This window comes from Tursiops truncatus, chromosome 3 (assembly GCF_011762595.2).
Source record: "Tursiops truncatus isolate mTurTru1 chromosome 3, mTurTru1.mat.Y, whole genome shotgun sequence".
In the NCBI taxonomy this organism is placed as follows: domain Eukaryota; kingdom Metazoa; phylum Chordata; class Mammalia; order Artiodactyla; family Delphinidae; genus Tursiops; species Tursiops truncatus.
The window spans coordinates 155670999-155692499 of record NC_047036.1 but is presented as its reverse complement, the minus strand read 5'-3'; the positions used below and the strand labels follow the sequence as shown (position 1 = coordinate 155692499).

The following is a 21501-nucleotide window of genomic DNA, read 5'->3' as shown; positions in this document are numbered from 1 at the left end:
CACAAACAATAAATGCTGGAGAGCGTGTGGAGAAAAGGGAACCCTCCTACACTTTTGGTGGGAATGTAAATTGATACAGCCACTATGGAGAACAGTATGGAGGTTCCTTAAAAAACTAAAAATAGAACTATCATGTGACCCAGCAATCCCACTACTGGGCATATACCCTGACAAAACCATAATTCAAAAAGACACATGCACCCCAATGTTCATTGCAGCACTATTTACAATAGCCAGGACGTGGAGACAACCTAAATGTCCATGAACAGAGGAGTGGATAAAGAAGATGTGGTACATATATACAATGGAATATTACTCGGCCATAAACAGGAACGAAATTGAGTCATTTGTAGAGACGTGGATGGACCTAGAGACTGTCATACAGAGTGAAGTAAGCCAGAAAGAGAAAAACAAATATCGTATATAACGCATATATGTGGAATCTGAAAAAACTGTATAGATGATCTTATTTACAAAGCCAAAATAGAGACACAGACGTAGAGAGCAAACCTATGGATACCAAGGGGGAAAGGGAGGGTGGGATGAATTGGGAGATTGGGATTGACATATACACACTACTGATACTATATGTAAAATAGATAACTAAGGAGAACCTACTGCACAGCACAGGGAACTCTACTCAATGCTCTGCGGTGACCTAAATGGGAAGGAAACCCAAAAAAGAGGGGATATGTGTATATGTATAGCTGATTCACTTTGCTGTACAGCAGAAACTAACACAACACTGTAAAGCAACTATACTCCAATAAAATATTTTTTTCTAATCACCAGTGGTCAATGATTTAATCAGTTGTGCCTGTGTAATGACGTCTCCATAAAAACCCCAAAGGATAGGGTTCAGAGAGCTTCCCGGCTGGTAAACACATGGACACTGGGGGAAAGTGGCATGCTTGGCCCTGCCCCTTCCCACGCGCGTTGCCTATACGTCTCTTCCACCTGGCTGCTCCTGAGTTTTACCCTTTTATAATAAAACACTGATCTAGTAAGTGAAATGTTTCTCTGAGTTCTGTGAGCCACTTTAGCAAATTATTAAAACCCAAGGAAGGGGGTCATTGGAACCTCTAATTTATAGCATGTAGGCCAGAAGCACAGGTGACAACCTGGACTTGCAGTTGATATCTGAAGTGGTGGGGGAGGCAGCCTTGTGGGACTGAGCCCTTAACCTATGGGATCTGATGCTATTTCCAGGTGGATGGTGTCAGAATTGAGTTGAACTGTAGGACACTTGGCTGGTGTCTCAGAGAATTTCTTTTTGTGGGAAAGAAAAAAACCCACACATTGGAATTGGGTACAGAATCATCAGAATGGTTAAGATGAATGAAGGACAGTGATGTATTAGAGATAGGAAACAATGGTGAGCCCTATAATTGCCCCAGCTTCCTGACTTAAGTTTACGGGAAAAGGAAACTGAGGCAGAGCCAGGCAGACCCTGAGTTGAGGAGACAGAGCTGATGTCCTGAGAGACAAAGGCAGCCTGTGCCCATGGAACAGAAAACCAGAGAAGAGAAAGCTGCACAGAGAGAGGGCCCCCTCCCTCGAGGATGCCACAGAGCACTGACTGGCACATGCACACAGGAAAGAGCCATCTGAAAGGACTAGAGGAAGTAGCACCAGAGGAGCACAAGGGCTGGAATAATGTCTGTTTGCAGTCAGATTAGAAACTTTCTTAATGCACAGGGCATCAGGTTGAGTACTCAGGAACACTCTCACTTCAGCAGACGAAGATGATCAGCTTTGGACTGAGCACTGCCTTGGCCCCACATAACAAATCACACAAGCCAGACCCAAAAGGATCGAGCGGCTTCCAAGTAACACGCTGTGTTGCTCAAGAAGACCTGCAGAAACCAAAATATCCAGCTCCCAACAGGGTTAAATTCACACTATCAGGCATTCAGCCCAGACTGTCCGACATGCAAGGAGGCAGGAAACACACAACCTATGATGTGTAGAATAATCAATTGTCAAAACCAAGTCAGATTTGACACAGATATTAGAACTGGGAGATAAGGACATGAGCACAGGTATTAGAACTGTATTCCATGTGTTTGAAAAGTTAAGATGAGATATAGAACATATAAAAAAGACTCAAGTAGAACTTCTAGAGATAAACAATACAATGGATGGGATTGATAGCAGATTAGATACTACAAAAGAACAGTGACCATAAAAACATAGCAATAGAAACTATGAAAAATGAAATGCATAGAGAAAGAAGAATTTTATTAATAAAAATGGAAAAGGATTATTAGTAAGCTATAGTACAACTTCAAGTGGCTCGATGATTTGTAACTTAAGCTCCCAAATGAAGGGGGAAAGAAAAAATATTTGAAGAAATAATGCCTCCCCCAAATTTCAAACTTAATGAAAACTATTAACCCAAAATCCAAGAAGCTCAATTAACTGCACAAGGAACATAAATAAAGACAATTGCACCAAAGACTATAATCAAATTACTCAAAACCAATGACAAAAAAAAATCTTAAAAAGTATCCAGAGATCATGGTTGCAGAAATTGACAAGCTGCTCCTAAAATTCATAAGAAAATGCAAGAGACTCAGGATGGTCAAAAAATCTTGAAGAAGAACCAAGTTGGCAGACTCACAGTTAAAAATTTCAAAACAGTATTATACACGGCTACAATATTCAAAACAGTGTGGTAATGGCATAATGACAGACATCTGGATGAATGGAATAGAATTGCGAGTCAGAAATAAACCTACACATTTAATAGAAATTCGTTTCTGACAAGAGTTCCAAGACAATTTTATGAGGGAAAATAGTCTTTTCAACAAATAGTGGCGGGACAACTGGATTTCCACAGGAAAAAAATGAATTGGGGCCCTTACCTCATACCATATACAAATATGAACTCAAAATGTACCAAAGACCTAACTAAATATGAGAGAAGAAAGCATAAGTGTAAATCTTTATAACTTTGGATTAGACAGTGGTTTCTTAGACGTGACAAGTAAAGCACAAGAAACAAAGAAAAAGTAGATAAACTATACTCCATCAAAATTTAAAACTTTTGTGCATCAAAGAACAATCAAGAAAGTGACAAGACAACCCACAGAATGGGAGAAAAGATTTGAAAATCATATATCTGAGAAAACTAGGGCACGTGCTGGATGCTGGTGGGGGACCCCGATGCCCAAGGAGACAGGAAGAACCCCCAAGCAAACTGGCAGGACATGAGGGGACTGAGGGGGAGGAGAAGTGGAGGCTGGACAGGGCCAGTGCCGCCCGTGAGGGGTGGCTGAGAGGGGAGGGAGGGGTTCCCATGCCTGAAGGGACCCGTGGGGGCTTGGATCAGAGGGGAGCGGGCCCAGCGTTTCCCCTGCCCAATCGGCTGGGGAAGTCTGCCCAGCTCTCGGGCCAGGTCCTACGCCCTCAGAGGTCCCCTCCAGGCCAGGTTGGTCCTGGGGATGTAGGAGGGAGGCCTGGGAGATCAGGAGAGGAAGGTGGGAGGGGCCCTCTGGGACTAGAGGAGCAGGAAAGGAGCAGAGGGCATTTGCCCCACCCACTCAAACCAAGGAAGCCTGCTGGGCTCCAAGGTGGGATCCCCCACCCTCTGAGACCAGAGGTGGGAGACATGCCTGGGCCCCTTCTGTTCTGTTGAGCCTAAGCCCCACACCCCACAACCCTCAGGGCCTTTTCCAGCCTTCTGGGTCCTAGGCATAGGCCCCACCCACTGCCTAAACCTCGACCCTGCTTAGGCCCTGCCCTCCATAGCCAAGGCCTTTTCCACCTTTTATTTTTTCTCCTCCTCTTTTTTACTACTGTGATTCTGTTTTACCTTCCAGTTATTGTTTCATCTATATTTTTATTTTTATATTTTTTCTAACATATCTGTTAGTTTCCTAATCTAATTTTATTTTTTACTTTATTATTGTTCTTTTTTTTTTTTTTTTTTTTTTTGCTGTCCTGTGTGGCTTGCGGGATCTTGGATTCACAAGATGGGGGTTGGGCTGAAGCTCCTGTGGTGGGAGGTCTGAGTCCGAACCACTGGACTAACAGGGGAACTCAGACCCCAGGAAATATGCATCAGAGTGAGGTCTCCCGGAGGTCCTCCTCTCAGCAACAAGACCCAGCTCTACCCAACAGCCTACAGACTTCAGTGTTGGAAGCCTGAGGCCAAAAAACCAGTAAGACAGGAACACAATCCCACTCATAAAAAAAAAAAAAAAAAGAGATAGCAAGAAAAATATGTCATGGATGAAGGGGCAAGGTAAAAACCTCCAAGACCAAATAAATGAAGAGGAAATAGGGAATCTACCTGAAAAAGAATTCAGAGTAATGATAGTAAAGATGATCCAGGATCTTGGAAATAGAATGGAGCCACGGATTGAGAAAATACAAGAAATGTTTAACAAAGATCTACAAGAACTAAAGAACAAACAAACAGATGAACAACAAAATAACTGAAATGAGAAATACACTAGAAGCAATCAATAACAGAATAACTGAGGCAGAAGAACGAATAAGTGAGCTGGATGACAGAATGGTGGAAATAACTGTCGAGGAGCAGAATAAAGAAAAAAGAATGAAAAGAATTGAAGACAATCTCAGAGATCTCTGGGACAACACTAAACACACCAACATTCGCATTATAGGGGTCCCAGAAGAAGAAGAGAAAAAGAAGGAGTCTGAGAAAATATTTGAAGAGATTATAGTGGAAAACTACCCTAACATGGGAAAGGAAATAGTCACCCAAGTCCAGGAAGCACAGAGAGTCCCATACAGGATAAACTCTAGGAGAAACACACCAAGACATATATTAATCAAACTAAAAATTAAATTCAAAGAAAAAATATTAAAAGGGAAAAACAAAAAATAACATACAAAGGAATCCCCATAAGGTTAACAGCAGATTTTTCAGCAGAAACCCTACAGGCCAGAAGGCAGTGGCAGGATATACTTAAAGTGATGAAAGAGAAAAACCTACAGCCAAGATTACTCTACCCATCAAGGATCTCATTCAGATTCAACAGAGAAATCAAAAGCTTTTCAGACAAGCAAAAGCTAAAAGAATTCAGCACCACCAAATCAGCTTTACAACAAAAGCTAAAGAAACTTCTCTAGGCAGGAAACACAAGAGAAGAAAAAGACCCACAAAAACAAACCCAAAACAACTAAGAAAATGGTAATAGGAACATACATATGGATAATAACCTTGAATGTAAATGGATTATATGCCCCAACCAAAAGACACAGACTGGCTGAACAGATACAAAAACAAGACCCATATATATGCTGTCTATAAGAGACCCACTTCAGACCTAGGGACACATACAGACTGAAAGTGAAGGGATCAAAATAGATATTCCATGCAAATGTAAATCAAAAGAAAACTGGAGTAGCAATACTCATATCAGATAAAATAGACTTTAAAATAAAGACTGTTATAAGAGATAAGGAAGGACACTACATAATGATCAAGGGATCAATCCAAGAAGATGATATAACAATTGTAAATGTTTATGCACCCAACATAGGAGCACCTCCATACGTAAGGCAAATACTAACAACCATGAAAGGGGAAATCGACAGTAACACAGTTTTAGTAGGGGACTTTAACACCTCACTTACACCAATGGACAGATCATCCAAACAGAAAATAAATAAGGAAACACAAGCTTTAACTGACACAGCAGACCAGATAGATTTAATTGATATTTATAGAACATTCTACCCAAAAGTTGCAGAATACACTTTCTTCTCAAGGGCACATGGAACATTCTCCAGGATAGATCACATCTTGGGTCACAAATCAAGCCTTGGAAAATTTAAGAAAATTGAAATCATATCAAGCATCTTTTCTGACCACAACGCTATGAGATTGAAAATCAATTACAGGAAAAAATTGTAAAAACCACAAATACATGGAGGCTAAACAGTGCACTACTAAATAACCAAGAGATCACTGAAGAAATCAAAGAAGAAATTAAAAAATACATAGAAACAAATGGCAACACAAATACAACCACCCAAAACCTATGGGACACAGCAAAAGCAGTTCTAAGAGGGAAGTGTATGGCAATTCAATCTCACCTCAAGAAACAAGAAAAATCTCGAATACACAATCTAACCCTAACCTAAAGCAACTAGAGAAGGAAGAACAAAGAAAACCCAAAGTCAGTAGAAGGAAAGAAATCACAAAGATCAGAGCAGAAGTAAATGAAATAGAAATGAAGAAAACAATAGCAAAGATCAATAAATCTAAAAGTTGGTCCTTTGAGGAGATAAACAAAATTGATAAACCCTTAGCCAGACTCATCAAGAAAAAAAGGGAGAGGACACAAATCAATAAAATTAGAAATGAAAAAAGAGAAATCACAACTGACACCACAGAAATACAAAGGATTATAGGACACTATTACAAACAACTATATGCCAATAAAATGGACAACCAAGAAGAAATTCTTGGAAAGGTACAATTTTCCATGACTGAACCAGGAAGAATTAGAAAATATAAACAGACCTATCACAAGTAATGAAATTGAAACTGTGATTAAAAATCTTCCAACAAACAAAAGCCCAGGACCAGATGGCTTCACAGGCGAATTCCATCATACATTTAGAGAGGAGCTAACACTGATCCTTCTCAAACTCTTCCAAAAAATTGCAGAAGGAGGAACACTCCCAAATTCATTGTACAAAGCCACCATCACCCTGATACCAAAACCAGAAAAAGATATCACAAAAAAAGAAAATTATAGATCAGTATCACTGATGAACATAGATGCAAAAATCCTGAAAAAATACTAGCAAACAGCATCCAACAACATATTAAAAGGATCATACACCATTATCAAGTGGGATATATCCCAGGGATGCAAGGATTCTTCAATATACGCAAATCAATGTGATACACCATATTAACAAATTAAGGAATAAATACCATATGATCATCTCAATAGATGCAGAAAAAGCTTTTGACAAAATCCCACACCTATTTATAATAAAAACTCTCCAGAAAATGGGCATAGAGGGAACCTACCTCAACATAATAAAGGCCATATATGACAAACCCACAGCAAACATCCTACTCAATGGTGAAAAACTGAAAGCATTTCCACTAAGATCAGGAACAAGACAAGGATGTCCACTCTTGCCACTCGTATTCAACATAGTTTTGGAAGTCCTAGCCACAGCAATCAGAGAAGAAAAAGAAATAAAAGGAATACAAATTGGAAAAGAAAAAGTAAAATTGTCACTGCAGATGGCATGATATTATACATAGAGAATCCCAAAGCTGCCACCAGAAAACTACTAGAACTAATCAATAAATTTGGTAAAGTAGCAGGATACAAAATTAATGCACAGAAATCTCTGGCACTCCTATACAATAACAACAAAAAATCAGAAAGAGAAATTAAGGAAACAATCCCACTTACCATCACAACAAAAAGAATAAAATACCTAGGAATAAACCTACCTAAGGAGGAAAAAGACTTGTTCTCAGAAAACTATAAAACACTGATGAAAGAAATCAAAGATGACATAAACAGGTGGAGAAATATACCATGTTCTTGGATTGGAAGAATCAATATTGTCAAAATTTGTCACTATTGTCAAAATACTACCCAAAGCAATCTACAGATTCAATGCAATCCCTATCAAACTACCTACCAATAGCATTCTTCACAGAATAAGAACAAAAAATTTTACAATTCGTATGGAAACACAAAAGATCCCGAATAGCCAAAGCAATCTTGAGAAAGAAAAACAGAGCTGGAGGAATCAGGGTCCCTGACTTCAAACTATACCACAAAGCTACAGTAATCAAGGCAGTATCGTACTGGCACAAAAACCGAAATATAGATCAATGGTACAGGAGAGAAAGCCCAGAGATAAACCCACACACATATGATCACCTAATTTACGATAAAGGAGGCAAGAACATACAATGAGAAAAGACAGCCTCTTCAATAAGTGGTGCTGGGAAAACTGGACAGCTACATGTAAAAGAATGAAATTAGAACACTCCCTAACACCATACACAAAAATAAACTCAAAATGGATTAAAGACCTAAATGTAAGACCAGACACTATAAAACTCTTAGAGGAAAACATAGGGAAAACACTCTCTGACATAAACCACAGCAAGATCTTTTTTGACCCACCTAGAGTAATGGAAATAAAAACAAAAATAAACAAATGGGACCTAATTAAACTTAAAAGCTTTTGCACAGCAAAGGAAACCATAAACAAGATGAGAAGACAACCCTCAGAATGGGAGAAAGTATTTGCAAATGAAACAATGGACAAAGGATTAATCTCCAAAATATACAAACAGCTCATGGAGCTCAATATCAAAAAACCAAATAATTCAATTAAAACATGGGTGGAAGACTTAAATAGACATTTCACCAAAGAAGACATACAGATGGCCAAGAGGCACATGAAAAGATGCTCAACATCACTAATTATTAGAGAAATGCAAATCAAAAATACAATGAGGTATCACCTCACACCAGTCAGAATGGCCATTACCAAAAAGTCTAGAAACAATAAATGCTGGAAAGGGTGTGGTGAAAAAGGAACCCTCCTGCACTGTTGGTGGGAATGTAGATTGGTACAGCCACTATGGAGAACAGTAGGGAGGTTCCTTAAAAAACTAAAAATAGAGCTACTGTATGACCCAGCAATCCCACTACTGGGCATATACCCTGACAAAACCATAATTCAAAAAGACACATGCACCCCAATGTTCATTGCAGCACTATTTACAATAGCCAGGACATGGAAACAACCTAAATGCCCATCGACAGATGAATGGATAAAGAAGATGTGGCACATATATACAATGGAATATTACTCAGCCATAAAAAGAAACGAAATTGAATTATCTGCAGTGAGGTGGATGGACCTAGAGTCTGTCTTACAGAGTGAAATAAGTCAGAGAGAGAAAAACAAATACCGTATGCTAACACATATATGGAATCTAAAAAAGAAAATAATGGTACTGATGAACCTAGTGGCAGGACAGGAATAAAGATGTAGACATAGAGAATGGACTTGAGGACACGGAGTGGGGCACGGGAAGCTGGGGCAAAGTGAGAGTAGCATCGACATATGTACACTACCGAATGTAAAATAGATAGCTAGTGGGAAGCAGCAGCATAGCTGCTGGGAGATCAGCTCGGTGCTTTGCAATGACCTAGAGAGGTGGGATAGGGAGGGTGGGAGGGAGACTCAAGAGGGAGGGGTTATGGGGATATATGTATGCATGTGGCTGATTCACTTTGTAGTAAATCATAAACTAACACAGTATTGTGAAGCAACTGTACTCCAATAAAGATCTATTACAAAAAAAAAAAAGAAAAAGAAAATCATATACCTGATAAGGATCTATCGATAGTACCCAGAATATACAAAAAACTCTTACAACTCAAAATTTAAAAAACAAAGAATCTAATTTTAAAATGGACAAAGGATTTCTCCAATAAAAGATACACAAATGGCCAATAAGCACATGAAAAGATGCTCAATATCATTAGTCAGTAGGGAAACGCAAATCAAAACCACAATGAGATACCACTTCACATCCATTAGGACGGCTATAATTGAAAAGATGAACAAAAACAAGTGCTGGCAAAGATGTAGGGAAATTGGAACCTTTGTACACTGCTGGCAGAAATGTAAAATGGTGCAGCCTCTGTGTAAAAGAGTTTGTCAGTTCTTCTAAAAGTTAAACATAGAGTTTACCACCTGACCCAGCAATTCCACTCCTAGGTATAGATCCAAGAGAAATGAAAACGTATGTCCACACAAAAACTTGCACATGAATGTTCATAGCAGCATTATTCACAGTAGCCATAAACCAATGGATAAGCATCATCCAATGAATGGATAAATCATCCATATACAGTGAAATATTTTTCAGCCATAAAAAGGAATGGAGCACTGATATTTATTACATGGATAGACGTTGGAAACAAGCTCAGTAGGGCTTCCCTGGTGGCGCAGTGGTTGAGAGTCCGCCTGCTGATGCAGGGGACACGGGTTCGTGCCCAGGTCCGGGAAGATCCCACATGCCGCGGAGCAGCTAGGCCCATGAGCCATGGCCGCTGAGCCTGCGTGTCCGGAGCCTGTGCTCCGCAACGGGAGAGGCCACAACAGTGAGAGGTCCGCGTACCGCAAAAAAAAAAAAAAAAAAAAAACCAGACATAAAAAAGTCACATATTGTATAATTCCATTTACATGGAAAATTCAGAATAGGCAAACCCACACAGACAGAAAACAGATTAGTGGTTGCCAGGGGCTGGGGGAGGGGGAATGGGGAGTGACCGTCAATAGGTATGGGGTTTCTTTCTGGGATGATGAAAATGTTCCGGAGTTAGATGGTAGCATAACCTTGTGAATATATTAAAAACCACGGAACTATACATTTTTAAATGGTGAATGTTATGGTGTGCAAATATCTAAAAACTTTTAAATCCCAATAGAAAAGATAAGTTATGTACAGAGAAACAAAGATAAGAACGACATCATATTTCTCATTGGAAAGAATGCAAGCTAACAGATGGTGGAGAAACATCTTTAAAGTATGGAAAGAAAAAATTGTCCTAGCAAAAATATCCTCAAGAAAAGCAAAATAAAGACATTTTTCAGATATACCCACACTACAGAAATTGCTAAAAGATGTCCTTCAGGCAGAAAGAAAGTGTTACGAGATAGAAATCTAGACCTACATAGCAAAATAAAGAGCTTGGAAATGGAACTACTTAGGTAATTATAGAAAATCTCGTCTTATTTAAGATACTAGACTTGTTATATTTAATAGTTTTATTTTCCTTTTTGTTGACAGAATTATAGATTCTCATGCTGTTCTAAGAGATAATACAGAGATCCCATTTACTCTTCACCCAGTTTCCAGCGATGTTAACTTGTCTCATAGCTATAAAAGGTGACATTGCTATGATCCCTCGATCTTGTTCAGATTTCACAAGTTTCACATGAAGTCCACTGAGTATATGTGTATTTGTTTAACTTTATGCAATAAAATGAAATTTTATCATAATTGTTGCACATGTTAATAATTTGTTCCTTTTCCTTGCCAAGTAGTATTCCATAGAATAGCCATACCACAGTTTGACAGTTGGGTCATTACCAGTTTTTGGCTATTGGGAATAAAGTTGCTATGAGTATTTGGGCACAGGTTTTATTATGAATTTGAGTTTTTATTTCTCTGGGATAAATACCAAAAAAGGCAATTGTTAGATCATACAGTAGCTACATAGTTTTGTGAGCAACTGCAAACTGTTTTTCAGAGTGGCTGCACCACTTTACACTCTCACCAGCAATGCACGGGAGATCCCATCAGGGAAGTGGAAATAAAAACAGGCACATCTTCCGTGTGCTTATTTGCCTTCTGTATGTCCTCTCCCTTGAAATGTATGGAAAGGTCTTTTGCTCCTATTCTAAGTGGATTTTTAAAAAAATTTTATTGTTTAATTTTGAGCTTTCCTTTACATATTTTTTAGTCCTTTATAAGATATGTGATTTGCAGGTATTTTCTCCCAACCCATAGCTTTTCATCCTCAACACCTGGTCTTTCTCAAAGCAAAAGGTTTGAACTCTGAGGAGGTCCAGTTTACCAATTTTTCCTTTTATGGGTCAAGTCTAAGCAGTCTTTTCCTAGCCCTAGGTCCTGAGGATCTCCTCCTACTTTTTTCTAAAAGTTTTATAGCTTCATATTTTACATTTAAGTATTTAATCCATTTTGAGCTAATTTTCACATAAGGTCAAAGTTCATATTTTTGACTACAAGTGTTCAAATTACTCCAGCATCATTTGAAATTCCATCCTTGAATCTGAAATTCTATCCTTACTCCATTTAATTGCTTTTGCATTTTTGTCAAAAATCAGATGGATATATTTGTGCTGAAGCTGTCTAGGGCCCGCCAGGAATCAGGGACAAAGACCAAATATATATTTCTTATTGTGCCACAGTGCCATTAACCACCCACTGCGCCCATGGGGTACCTCCAAACCTTTCCAGGTTCCTCCCCAGCCCAGCCACCTCTCAAGGGGGCTCCAAGAGAACACTCCATCCTCCACAGACATTCCAGCCCCAAATCCTGCCTGGCCTGAGGCCAGTGGTCTCCAGCACTGCCTCTCCCAGCCAGGATCCCACCCTGACCCATCAGACCCGAGCATGCACTCACGGTCCACGCGGAGCTCCGCTTTGGTAGAGGACACACCCACGCTGTTCTCAGCCAGGCAGCGGTAGACACCCATGTCTGCTGGCACCACAGCTGTGATGATGAGCTGGTGGCCGCCCTGCTGGTCCTCACTGATCATGTAGTGGTCATTCTCCTCCAGCACCCTCCCGTCCTTGAACCAGCGCACACTGGGCACGGGCTGGCCTGTCACCACACAGTCAAAGCTCACGGGGTACCCATCCAGCACCTCCTGATTCTGTAGCTCGGTCAGGAACACCGGGGCTGGGAGGGACGGGCAGGGCATACGACACGTTAGCCTCAGGCTCCCCCAAGTTGCCCCAGCTGCCAGCAGTTCAATGTACGTCATCTGCACAGCACCCATTCACATGAGCGCTCACAGAATGGGCGGCTAAACAGAATTCTGTCTCTGCCAACTGAGCTCTTCCCTCCTCCCCATGCTCTAGAAGAACCCTCTCTTCATTAGCCTGGTTCCCAAGCTACCATGAGGCCAGAGAGATAGCAGACAGGAAATGGGGAAGAAGGGGAAGTAAAGGGAAGACCAAGGTTGGTTGTCTGGGATTGGAAGCACGCTAGTAGCTCAGGATTAAAGAGGAGGAATGATGCTGTGGGTTTTTAACGATACTCCCTTTGCTGTTCCTAGGGAGATGCGAGTAAACAGTGAAATGACTTTTTAATTAACTTTAGTTGCTGGAGTGGGAAATGGGGTTCACACTGGACTATGTGGAACCCCGCCTTTTGTACAGATTATATCTGAAACCCTCACGGGGGAAAAAATAACCCTAAACTCTAGGGTGTCAGTATTCCCGAATCCATTTCACAGAACAGAACTCTGAGGCTCCGAGAGGCTAATCAGTAGCAGGCAGAGCGGGGACTTCAGTTGAGCTCTGTCTAACCCCAAAGTCAGGGCTCCTCCCAGCTCAGTGGGCTGCATGTGCGAACAGCCAGAAGCTAAAGCCCCTTCAGCTAAACCTCCTTGAGTTTTCAGCTGACCCTGGTCACTGTTGCTGCTTTCGCTCTTCCTCTCCCCCCACCCCTGACCCAGGCAGCTTGCAGACTCACCTGCCTCTGCGGCCAGTACTGGCTCCGGAGGCGCTGCAGGGGTGGGGGCCACCTTGCCAATGCGCATCTCCACCCCATGCAGCCCCTGCTCTGACAGGCTGATGTCCACTCTGTTGTCCAGCGTGCCAAACATGTCCCGGAAGCAGGTGGCTGCCCGGCGGGCCTCGGCAAGCGTCTCGAAGCGGATGCAGATGGACTGTTCATCTTCGCGGTATGTCTGCCAGTCCCCAGGCTCCTCGGGCTCTGCCTTGCCCTTGTCAGCGCTGAAGATCTCCTCGTCTGAAACCTCTGCTGGGCCCTTGGTGCGGAACAGGCGGTGCAGCCGCCGGGCGGCCCGGCGGAAGTTGTCATCCAGCTCACTCCCGGAGGAACTCTCGGTCTCACTCTCCATCCCACTGACCACCACACAGGCACTGTGGGCCACACGGCCAAACTTGTTGCTCACCTGACAGGTATAGTGGCCAGCGTCGGCCCGGCCCAGGCTAGTGACCAGCAGAGAGCAGGTGCCATCCCCAAGCTGGTCAATGTGGTGGTGCCGGCCATCAGTCAGCTGTACACCGTCCTTCAGCCAGTGGGCACGCACATCTGTCTTGCTGGACACTACACACTCCAGACGCAGGACATCTCCCACCTGTGCCACGGTGTCCCCAAACGTGTGGCAGAACACAGGTCCCTCCTGCTGCTGTATCTCCTTCCGGACCTTATAACCCTTGAAGGCAGCCTGGATCTTCACTGCTGCCTTGTCCACGGATAGGTCACCCAAGTCCCCAACGCTCAGGTCTCCTGGTGGTGGGGGTACTGAAGCTGGCTTCTCCTGCTGCTTTTGTGGCTTCCCAGAAGGGGCGGCTGGGGCCTCAACCTGTGTGCACAGATAAGGTGGGGCACCTGAGGCCCGGGACAGGGAAAGGATCGTGTAGGGACACACACAGGGCAAGGGGAAGCAGAGCCCAGGTCTCCTGCCCCAGCTCCACGCCTTGCTCCTGCATGCCTGCTGCCTGCTACCTGCTGTCAACTGCACTACCTTCACTGAGGCCAAATGCCTGATGGCTTCTGTTGCTTCCAAAAAGCAAGCCCACCCTCCCTAAAACTGCTTTCCCCAGAGCAGGACAGAGTTGTGAGAAATACCAAGGAGAGGTAGGTTCCAGCTCTTCAGAAAAGAAGTTTTAACAGCCAGGTGGATGGATGGGTAGGTGGATGGTCGCTGGATGGGTAGATGGATGACCAACAGATGGGCAGATGGTGGGTGGGTGGAAGAAAGGATAAACGGATGGTGGATGGACCGACGGACAAGAGCGGAGAGATGATGTGTGGATGAATGACAGAGTGGCAAAGATCTAAGAGACCCAGGCCTCTCCTTGTAGGTCAAGCTGGAGACTCACCTTGCTGGCCAGTGGTGAGGCACTGGCCCTCCCAGCCTTCTTGAGGTAGGTCACCAGGGAAGGAGTGCCCGCACGGGACTCGTCGTCAGAGCTGGTGTGTGAGAGGTCAGCCTCGCCGGTGCGTGCCAGCTCGTCAGCCGTGGAAGAGTCCTCAGAGAGGTCGGGAGCCTCCTGCTCTACCTCCTGCCGCAGGCGCTGCGGGCGTCCGTCCTCCTCGGGCAGCTCGCTGATGGAGTCCAGCGTAGGCTCTCGGCTCATGCGGCGCTTCCGGGCCAGGGCCTCCCACAGGAGATGCAGGTCGCCTTCCTGGGCCGCCTCAGGGGGCAGGCTGGGCTGTGTGGGGACCTCATCTCCAGATTCTGGGGTCAGCACCACTGAGGAGGGCAGGAAACGGGTCAGTCAGGCAGGGACAGAGCCATAACCCCAAGCCGGCCTTAGCTACTGACCACGGTTTCCCTTATAGGCCTCTGCTGCCTGCCTGGGCCCCCAAGAGTTCTGATGCACCCTGCGTACAAGGTTTTCGAGGCTCTGAATGGTCCTCTCTAGGCCTCAGCATCCCCTGATCAACCCAGACCTCAGTCTTCCTCCTGCACAGGAGGGGATGACCACAGGGAACACCAGGCCAGGGTCAGTGCAGGTGCAGGGGGCTCAGAGTGTAGGGGGCTCAGAGTGCAGGGGACTCAGAGTGCAGGGTGCTCAGAGTGGAGGAAGCTCAGAGTGCAGGGGGCTCAGAGTGCAGGGGGCTCAGAGTGCAGGGGGCTCAGAGTGTAGGGGAGCTCAGAGTGGAGGAAGCTCAGAGTGCAGGGGGCTCAGAGTGCAGGGGCTCAGAGTGCAGGGGGCCCAGAGTGCAGGGGGCTCAGAGTGTAGGGGGCTCAGAGTGGAGGAAGCTCAGAGTGCAGGGGGCTCAGAGTGCAGGGGAGCTCAGAGTGGAGGAAGCTCAGAGTGCAGGGGGCTCAGAGTGCAGGGGGCTCAGAGTGCAGGGAGCTCAGAGTGCAGGGGAGCTGACAGTGGAGGGGAGCTCAGAGTGCAGGGGAGCTGACAGTGGAGGGGAGCTCAGAGTGCAGGGGAGCTCAGAGTGCAGGGGAGCTCAGAGTGTAGGGGGCTCAGAGTGCAGGGGAGCTCAGAGTGCAGGGAGCTCAGAGTGCAGGGAGCTCAGAGTGTAGGGGGCTCAGAGTGCAGGGAGCTCAGAGTGCAGGGGGCTCAGAGTGCAGGGGGCTCAGAGTGGAGGGGAGCTCAGAGTGCAGGGGAGCTCAGAGTGTAGGGGGCTCAGAGTGCAGGGGGCTCAGAGTGCAGGGGCTCAGAGTGCAGGGGGCCCAGAGTGCAGGGGGCTCAGAGTGTAGGGGGCTCAGAGTGGAGGAAGCTCAGAGTGCAGGGGGCTCAGAGTGCAGGGGAGCTCAGAGTGGAGGAAGCTCAGAGTGCAGGGGGCTCAGAGTGCAGGGGGCTCAGAGTGCAGGGAGCTCAGAGTGCAGGGGAGCTGACAGTGGAGGGGAGCTCAGAGTGCAGGGGAGCTGACAGTGGAGGGGAGCTCAGAGTGCAGGGGAGCTCAGAGTGCAGGGGAGCTCAGAGTGTAGGGGGCTCAGAGTGCAGGGGAGCTCAGAGTGCAGGGAGCTCAGAGTGCAGGGAGCTCAGAGTGTAGGGGGCTCAGAGTGCAGGGAGCTCAGAGTGCAGGGGGCTCAGAGTGCAGGGGGCTCAGAGTGGAGGGGAGCTCAGAGTGCAGGGGGCTCAGAGTGGAGGGGAACTCAGAGTGCAGGGGAGCTCAGAGTGCAGGGGGCTCAGAGTGCAGGGGGCTCAGAGTGCAGGGGGCTCAGAATGGAGGGGAGCTCAGAGTGCAGGGGAGCTCAGAGTGCAGGGAGCTCAGAGTGCAGGGGGCTCAGAGTGGAGGGGGCTCAGAATGCAGGGAGCTCAGAGTGCAGGGGGCTCAGAGTGCAGGGGGCTCAGAGTGCAGGGGGCTCAGAGTGTAGGGATCCAACGCTTTAAGGAACCAGCAGTGGGCACCAAGGGCTGCATTGGCCAGGATCCCACTCAGAGAGCGATGTGACCTCAGATGCCAATGATGTGGGTTCTGACAGGAGGCTGAGCCACAGGGATCTGTGCATCTCCCCACCCCGGGCCTCAGTCTTTCTTGGTGTGAGGCAGTGTCCTCAGGAGGACCTCCTGCAGTTCCCCGAGAGAACCAGTGAGCAAAAGGGCTGGCCCACTCCACATCCCAGGGCTCCTCCTTCCACTGGGCACGCTGGGCCCTGGAAGACATACCCTGGAAGGCAGCAGCCGCCACAGAGACAGGGTCCCGTGCAGGGGCGCAGCGATACTCGCCCTGGTCCTCCTCTGAGAAGTCCCGAATCAACAGCGTCTGCTGCCGACCCCGGCTGAGAAGCTGGAAGCGCCCACTGGGCTGGATGCGCTCTGTTCCCTTCAGCCAGATGACCTCACCAGCCTCGGCCACCTCACACTCCAGACACAAGTCCTCCCCAGCTGCCACCTGCCGGCTCTCAGGGGCAGGGGGTGCAGGCGTGGGCTCCTGGGGCTCTGCTGGGAGAAGTAGTCAGGAACAGGAGGGGTGCATCAGTAAGGACGTGGGCAGGGACCCCCAGCTTAGAGAGGCCTTGAGGTCTCCAGGCTGAACCCCCACCCTTATAAACCAGGACCAAGGCAGCAACTCACCAAGCCTCACTGTCTGGGGCAGGTACACAGGCTCCCCAGCACCTGCCGCGCCCACTGCGGCCACACGGAAGCGGTAGGTCTCCCCGGGGACCAGGCCATCCACCAGGCACTCGGGCCCGGGCACCAGCTCGTGGCACAGCAGCCACTCTCCTGTGGCCGCTGCCTTCACCTCTACCCGATAGCCACAGAGACCGCCTCCGCCGTCATTCGTGGGAGCCACCCAAGACAGTGTCACGGAGCTGCCACTGCGCCCCACCACCTCGGCGTCCTCTGGGGGATCGGGGAGGCCTGCGGGGGCAGGCAGGAGGCACAAGGTCAGTGCAGCGGCTGGCAGTCAGCACCCGCAGCCCCGCCCACCCTGGGGTCTGCTGGTGGGGCACAGTATGGTCCACCCCTCAGAGTCCTGTGAGCAGCTGTGCCCTACAGCCCGGCCTTTCTGAAGGGGCGAGGATGGAGCGTTTAAGTCACAGGAAGACTGTGTGCCCAGAGGCCACCAAGCGTGGGGGGCCACGGAGAGCCCCCAGCAGCCTCTGAAGCTGAAACCTCCTGCCCCCCGACCTGTCTCCCCGAGAGCCCTGGACCCGAGCTGCAGCAGGCAGACCCAAGCCACCCACCCAGCACAGTGAGCCTCGCAGAGGCCACGGCATCACGGGCGGCGAAGGTGACCTCGCCGGCGTGGTGCGGCCGGGCCCGGTGCAGCAGCAGGGTGTGGTGGCTGCCTTCGGCGGTGACTGTCCAGTCTGCGTCGTCAGGCTGCACCGAGGCTCCGTTTATGTACCAGGTCGCCTCACCCACCGGCACTGTCTCGCTGAGCGTGCAGCTGAAGCTGGCCCGCCCCCCGGCCAGCACGGCTGCGTCCCGGGGTGCCTCCAAGACCTCCAAGCGCCAGCCTGCGGGGCGGGGTGGCAGTGTGAGCTCAGGGGCCAAGGGGTGGCCTGGGGCGGGGCGGGGTTTGGAGACACCCATGCACCCCCTCCCGTCGCCCCCGAGAAGAGGAGGGCACCAGCCTCAGGTGGCCTCAGAGATCAACGTCCCCAAGGCTACCACCCCGTGCTCCTGTAGGCAAGTCTCAGAAATCGATGCCCTTCCCAGAGGCCCCAGCTTCCCCCCCCAACCCCGCACTCCACCCCTGACCAAGCAGCTGGGTACCCAGTGGGAGGAGTCTCTGAGACCCACGCCCCCCTGCTGCCCCAGCCCTGGCCTACTACCCACAGCCAAATATCCAGTGAGAGGGGTCTCAGTAACCTATGCCCCCTCCTAGGACCCCACCCCCCTCGCACCCCACAGTGTGATATCTCGTGCTCGTGGGAGGGTTCCAAGAGGCTCATGCCTCCTGCATCCCTGGCCTCAGCCCCTCCCCCTGCACCCAAGCAGTGAGGTATCCGGTGTCTGGTGGGAGAGGTTGAAGAGTCCCAAGTTCCCACACAGTGGCCCTAGCCCACCCACCCCCGCCCCCTGCAGCGTGTGGTATTTGGTAGGATGGGTCTGAGAGACTCACACACAGCCTGTGGTCCCAGCTCCACCCCCAGCATCCCTGCAGTGGGTGATCCCGTGGGAGGGGTCTCAGCGACTGACCGCCCCCCTACATCCCCACCCTCCCACACTCTTGCAGTGGGGTATCAGTGGGAGGGATCGCAGAGAACCACCCTCCGCCCTTGGACCCAGCCCACCCTCCCGACCCCACCACTCTAACCCCGGACTGTGAGGAAGGCAGATGTCACCACGTCCCCCGCCAGGAAGGTCACCCGGCAGCTGTCTCGAGGCCGCAGGTTTTTGAGCAGCAGCAGGTGCCGCAGGCCGTTCTCAAAGTAAACCACCTCGGCGTTCTCAGAGGTGCGCACCGGCTCGTCATCCAGCAGCCAGGTGTGGGCGGCCACCTCCGGCTGGGACAAGAGGCACTCGAACAGCGCCTCACCGCCCTCAGGTGCCTCCACGTTTTCCAGGCCTCTCACCACGGTGTTCTTGGCTGCAGAAAGAAGGTGGCTCAGGGCGTTCTCAGGGCTTCTCCAGCCCAGCACCCCCAAGAGTCACGTGGAAGAGCCCCCCTCAGGACAAAGGGCCTAAGAGAATGCAGCCAGGTGGGGGGCGTCTGGGTGTCCACCTGAAGTAGCCACACAGGGACTTCCCGAGGCCCTGCCCATCCCCATGCCCTCACCAGCCCTGCGGCTGGGAAGGAGGGTCCTCCCCACCTCACATGTGAGAAGCCTCACGAACGTTCACAGACTGAAAATTCACTGGCAGCCACAGCCGGGCTCAAACCCAGACGGAGGTTTAGGCCTCTCCGCTTTGCTGCAGCATGGGGCTCTGGAAAAGTGCTCCATTCCTTTCCTCCCCCAGCCAGGCTGGCAGACCTGCCGGGCTCTCCCCTCACTCACTCAGACCAGACAGACCTCTGCTCTAATTTTCAGCCTGACCTAATTCTCTTGTACATACAGCCCAGGGGTCAGTCATAAGCAGCTATGCATTTTTCATGGAAGCCATGATGTCAGGCCTGGGCATGCCAAGCCTCAGATCCAGCTCAATGCCTGGTCCCCAAGGGCTTGCCACCTCCAAGAGTCAATTCCCATGACAGGCCACCTGGACCCAAGGTGATCCAGTGGGCTTCAAAGTCCACGGGGGCTTCCTGAATGAGGTGGATCTCTGAGGATGGGTAGGGGAGGTGTCCAGGCAAGGGAAGAAATAAGAGGGGACACCATGATGGGACTGAAAAGGGATTCGTGGCAGGGGGGTAGCAGGGAGCCAGGCCAGTGAGGTAAAGGATGTAAAACAAGGTGGGGGGCGATAGGCAGGGGTGAGGGCAGGCAGGAAAGGAGCACCACATCACCCAAGGCTGTACAGGATGCTGGGGAGGTCTGGCCTTGACCCACACGACAGCTAGGAGCCACTGCGGTCACCGAGGGGGTGGCAGCCTGGCCGAAGCTCCAGGTCCACAGCCCCAGCTGCTGTCTGGGGTATGTACCCCGAATGGAACCAGCACAAAGCCCTGATGCTCCCTCCTAGCTCATCCACAGAGTCCACACACCCCTCAGGCAGGGGTGCCCACTCTGGACAGGGGTCCCCGAGGAGTTAAGAGGGGAGGGCATCTCAGAGCAGAGGACCAACGGGGCCCATCCACATCCCTCTCCTTGCCACCCTCCTGGCCCTGGTCTGCTCACATCACAGACCAGACTCCCCCCCCCATAACCCTGGCTCCTTTCCTCCCTAGGTCAGAACTGACAGAACCAACGGGGACCTAGGAGTTCATCCCACATCTCCACTGTGCTTGGACGGCTGCGACCAGTCCCATCAGCGCTGCAGCTGCTCTTGGCCGCGATGAGATGGGTCGGGGACAGGGAGAAGGCTGGGCCTGCAGGCAGCGCTGGAGTTCACCCTCCTTAGCTGCTATCCAAGGATCAAGGCTGCTTTATTTCTATAAAAGCCCAGATATTAAAGCAGCAGTGGTGAGCCCCTGAGGCCTCCCTCCTGCCACATCTGCTTCTCTGCATTTTGTTCTCTACTCCCTGCCTGAGGCCTGAAGGCTCTGCCCCAGATGTCCACAAGCCCCCACCCCCACTGCCTCCTTCAGGCCCAGGTCCACACTGCAGCCCCTCCCCACAGCTCTTCTCACATTTTCCTTCAGCTCCCACAGGAATGTCACCCCCTGAAGGGAGTTTTGTCTGTTCACTGCTGTGCCCCCAGGGGCCAAAAAAAAAGTGTTTAAAAACTTGTTATTGAACTAGTGTGTGAATGGGGTGTGAGCGACCTCAGGCGGCCAGTGGCCCAGACCAGGTCCCACCTGCTCTTCCCAGCTTGGATGGCCCCTTGACCACTGCCTGCCAGCTGCCAGCTCACTCACCACTGGGAACGTTTCAGGTTTTCCCCACTAGAGAGTGGCTTCAGCCAAATGGCACCTCCGCCCCTGCAGAGCTGCAGCCCACTGTCTCCCCTCCCTGGCCCCCCATAGGGTATCCTGGCTGTGTTGCAGGTAGGGAAGTGGGGCTCAGGGCGTCCTCTGAGTGACCAGCCCGGGAAGGGGCAGAGCTGGGGTCTGAGCTCAGTATTCGTGGAGCTCAACCAGTGGCCCTCCTCTGCTCTAGGACACAGCCCCGTCTATGGCCACACAGGTCCCAGGCCTGCCCACCCACCTGCATGCCTGGAAGCTGCCTCCCTGCCTGCCTCTACCTCCACGCCTCCCCGACAGGCTGTGCTGG

General features: G+C 49.1%; 1 protein-coding gene across 1 annotated transcript in view; it reads right to left on the bottom strand.

Moving 5' to 3' along the window:
* OBSCN (obscurin, cytoskeletal calmodulin and titin-interacting RhoGEF) overlaps positions 1-21501 on the bottom strand; it is a 176668-nt gene that overhangs the window by 42496 nt on the left and 112671 nt on the right. Inside the window, 7 exon segments of the mRNA XM_073801960.1 lie at positions 12195-12473; positions 13272-14130; positions 14651-15024; positions 16904-17179; positions 17312-17599; positions 17926-18201; positions 19005-19277. Of these exon segments, the coding sequence (XP_073658061.1) occupies positions 12195-12473; positions 13272-14130; positions 14651-15024; positions 16904-17179; positions 17312-17599; positions 17926-18201; positions 19005-19277 (2625 nt within the window).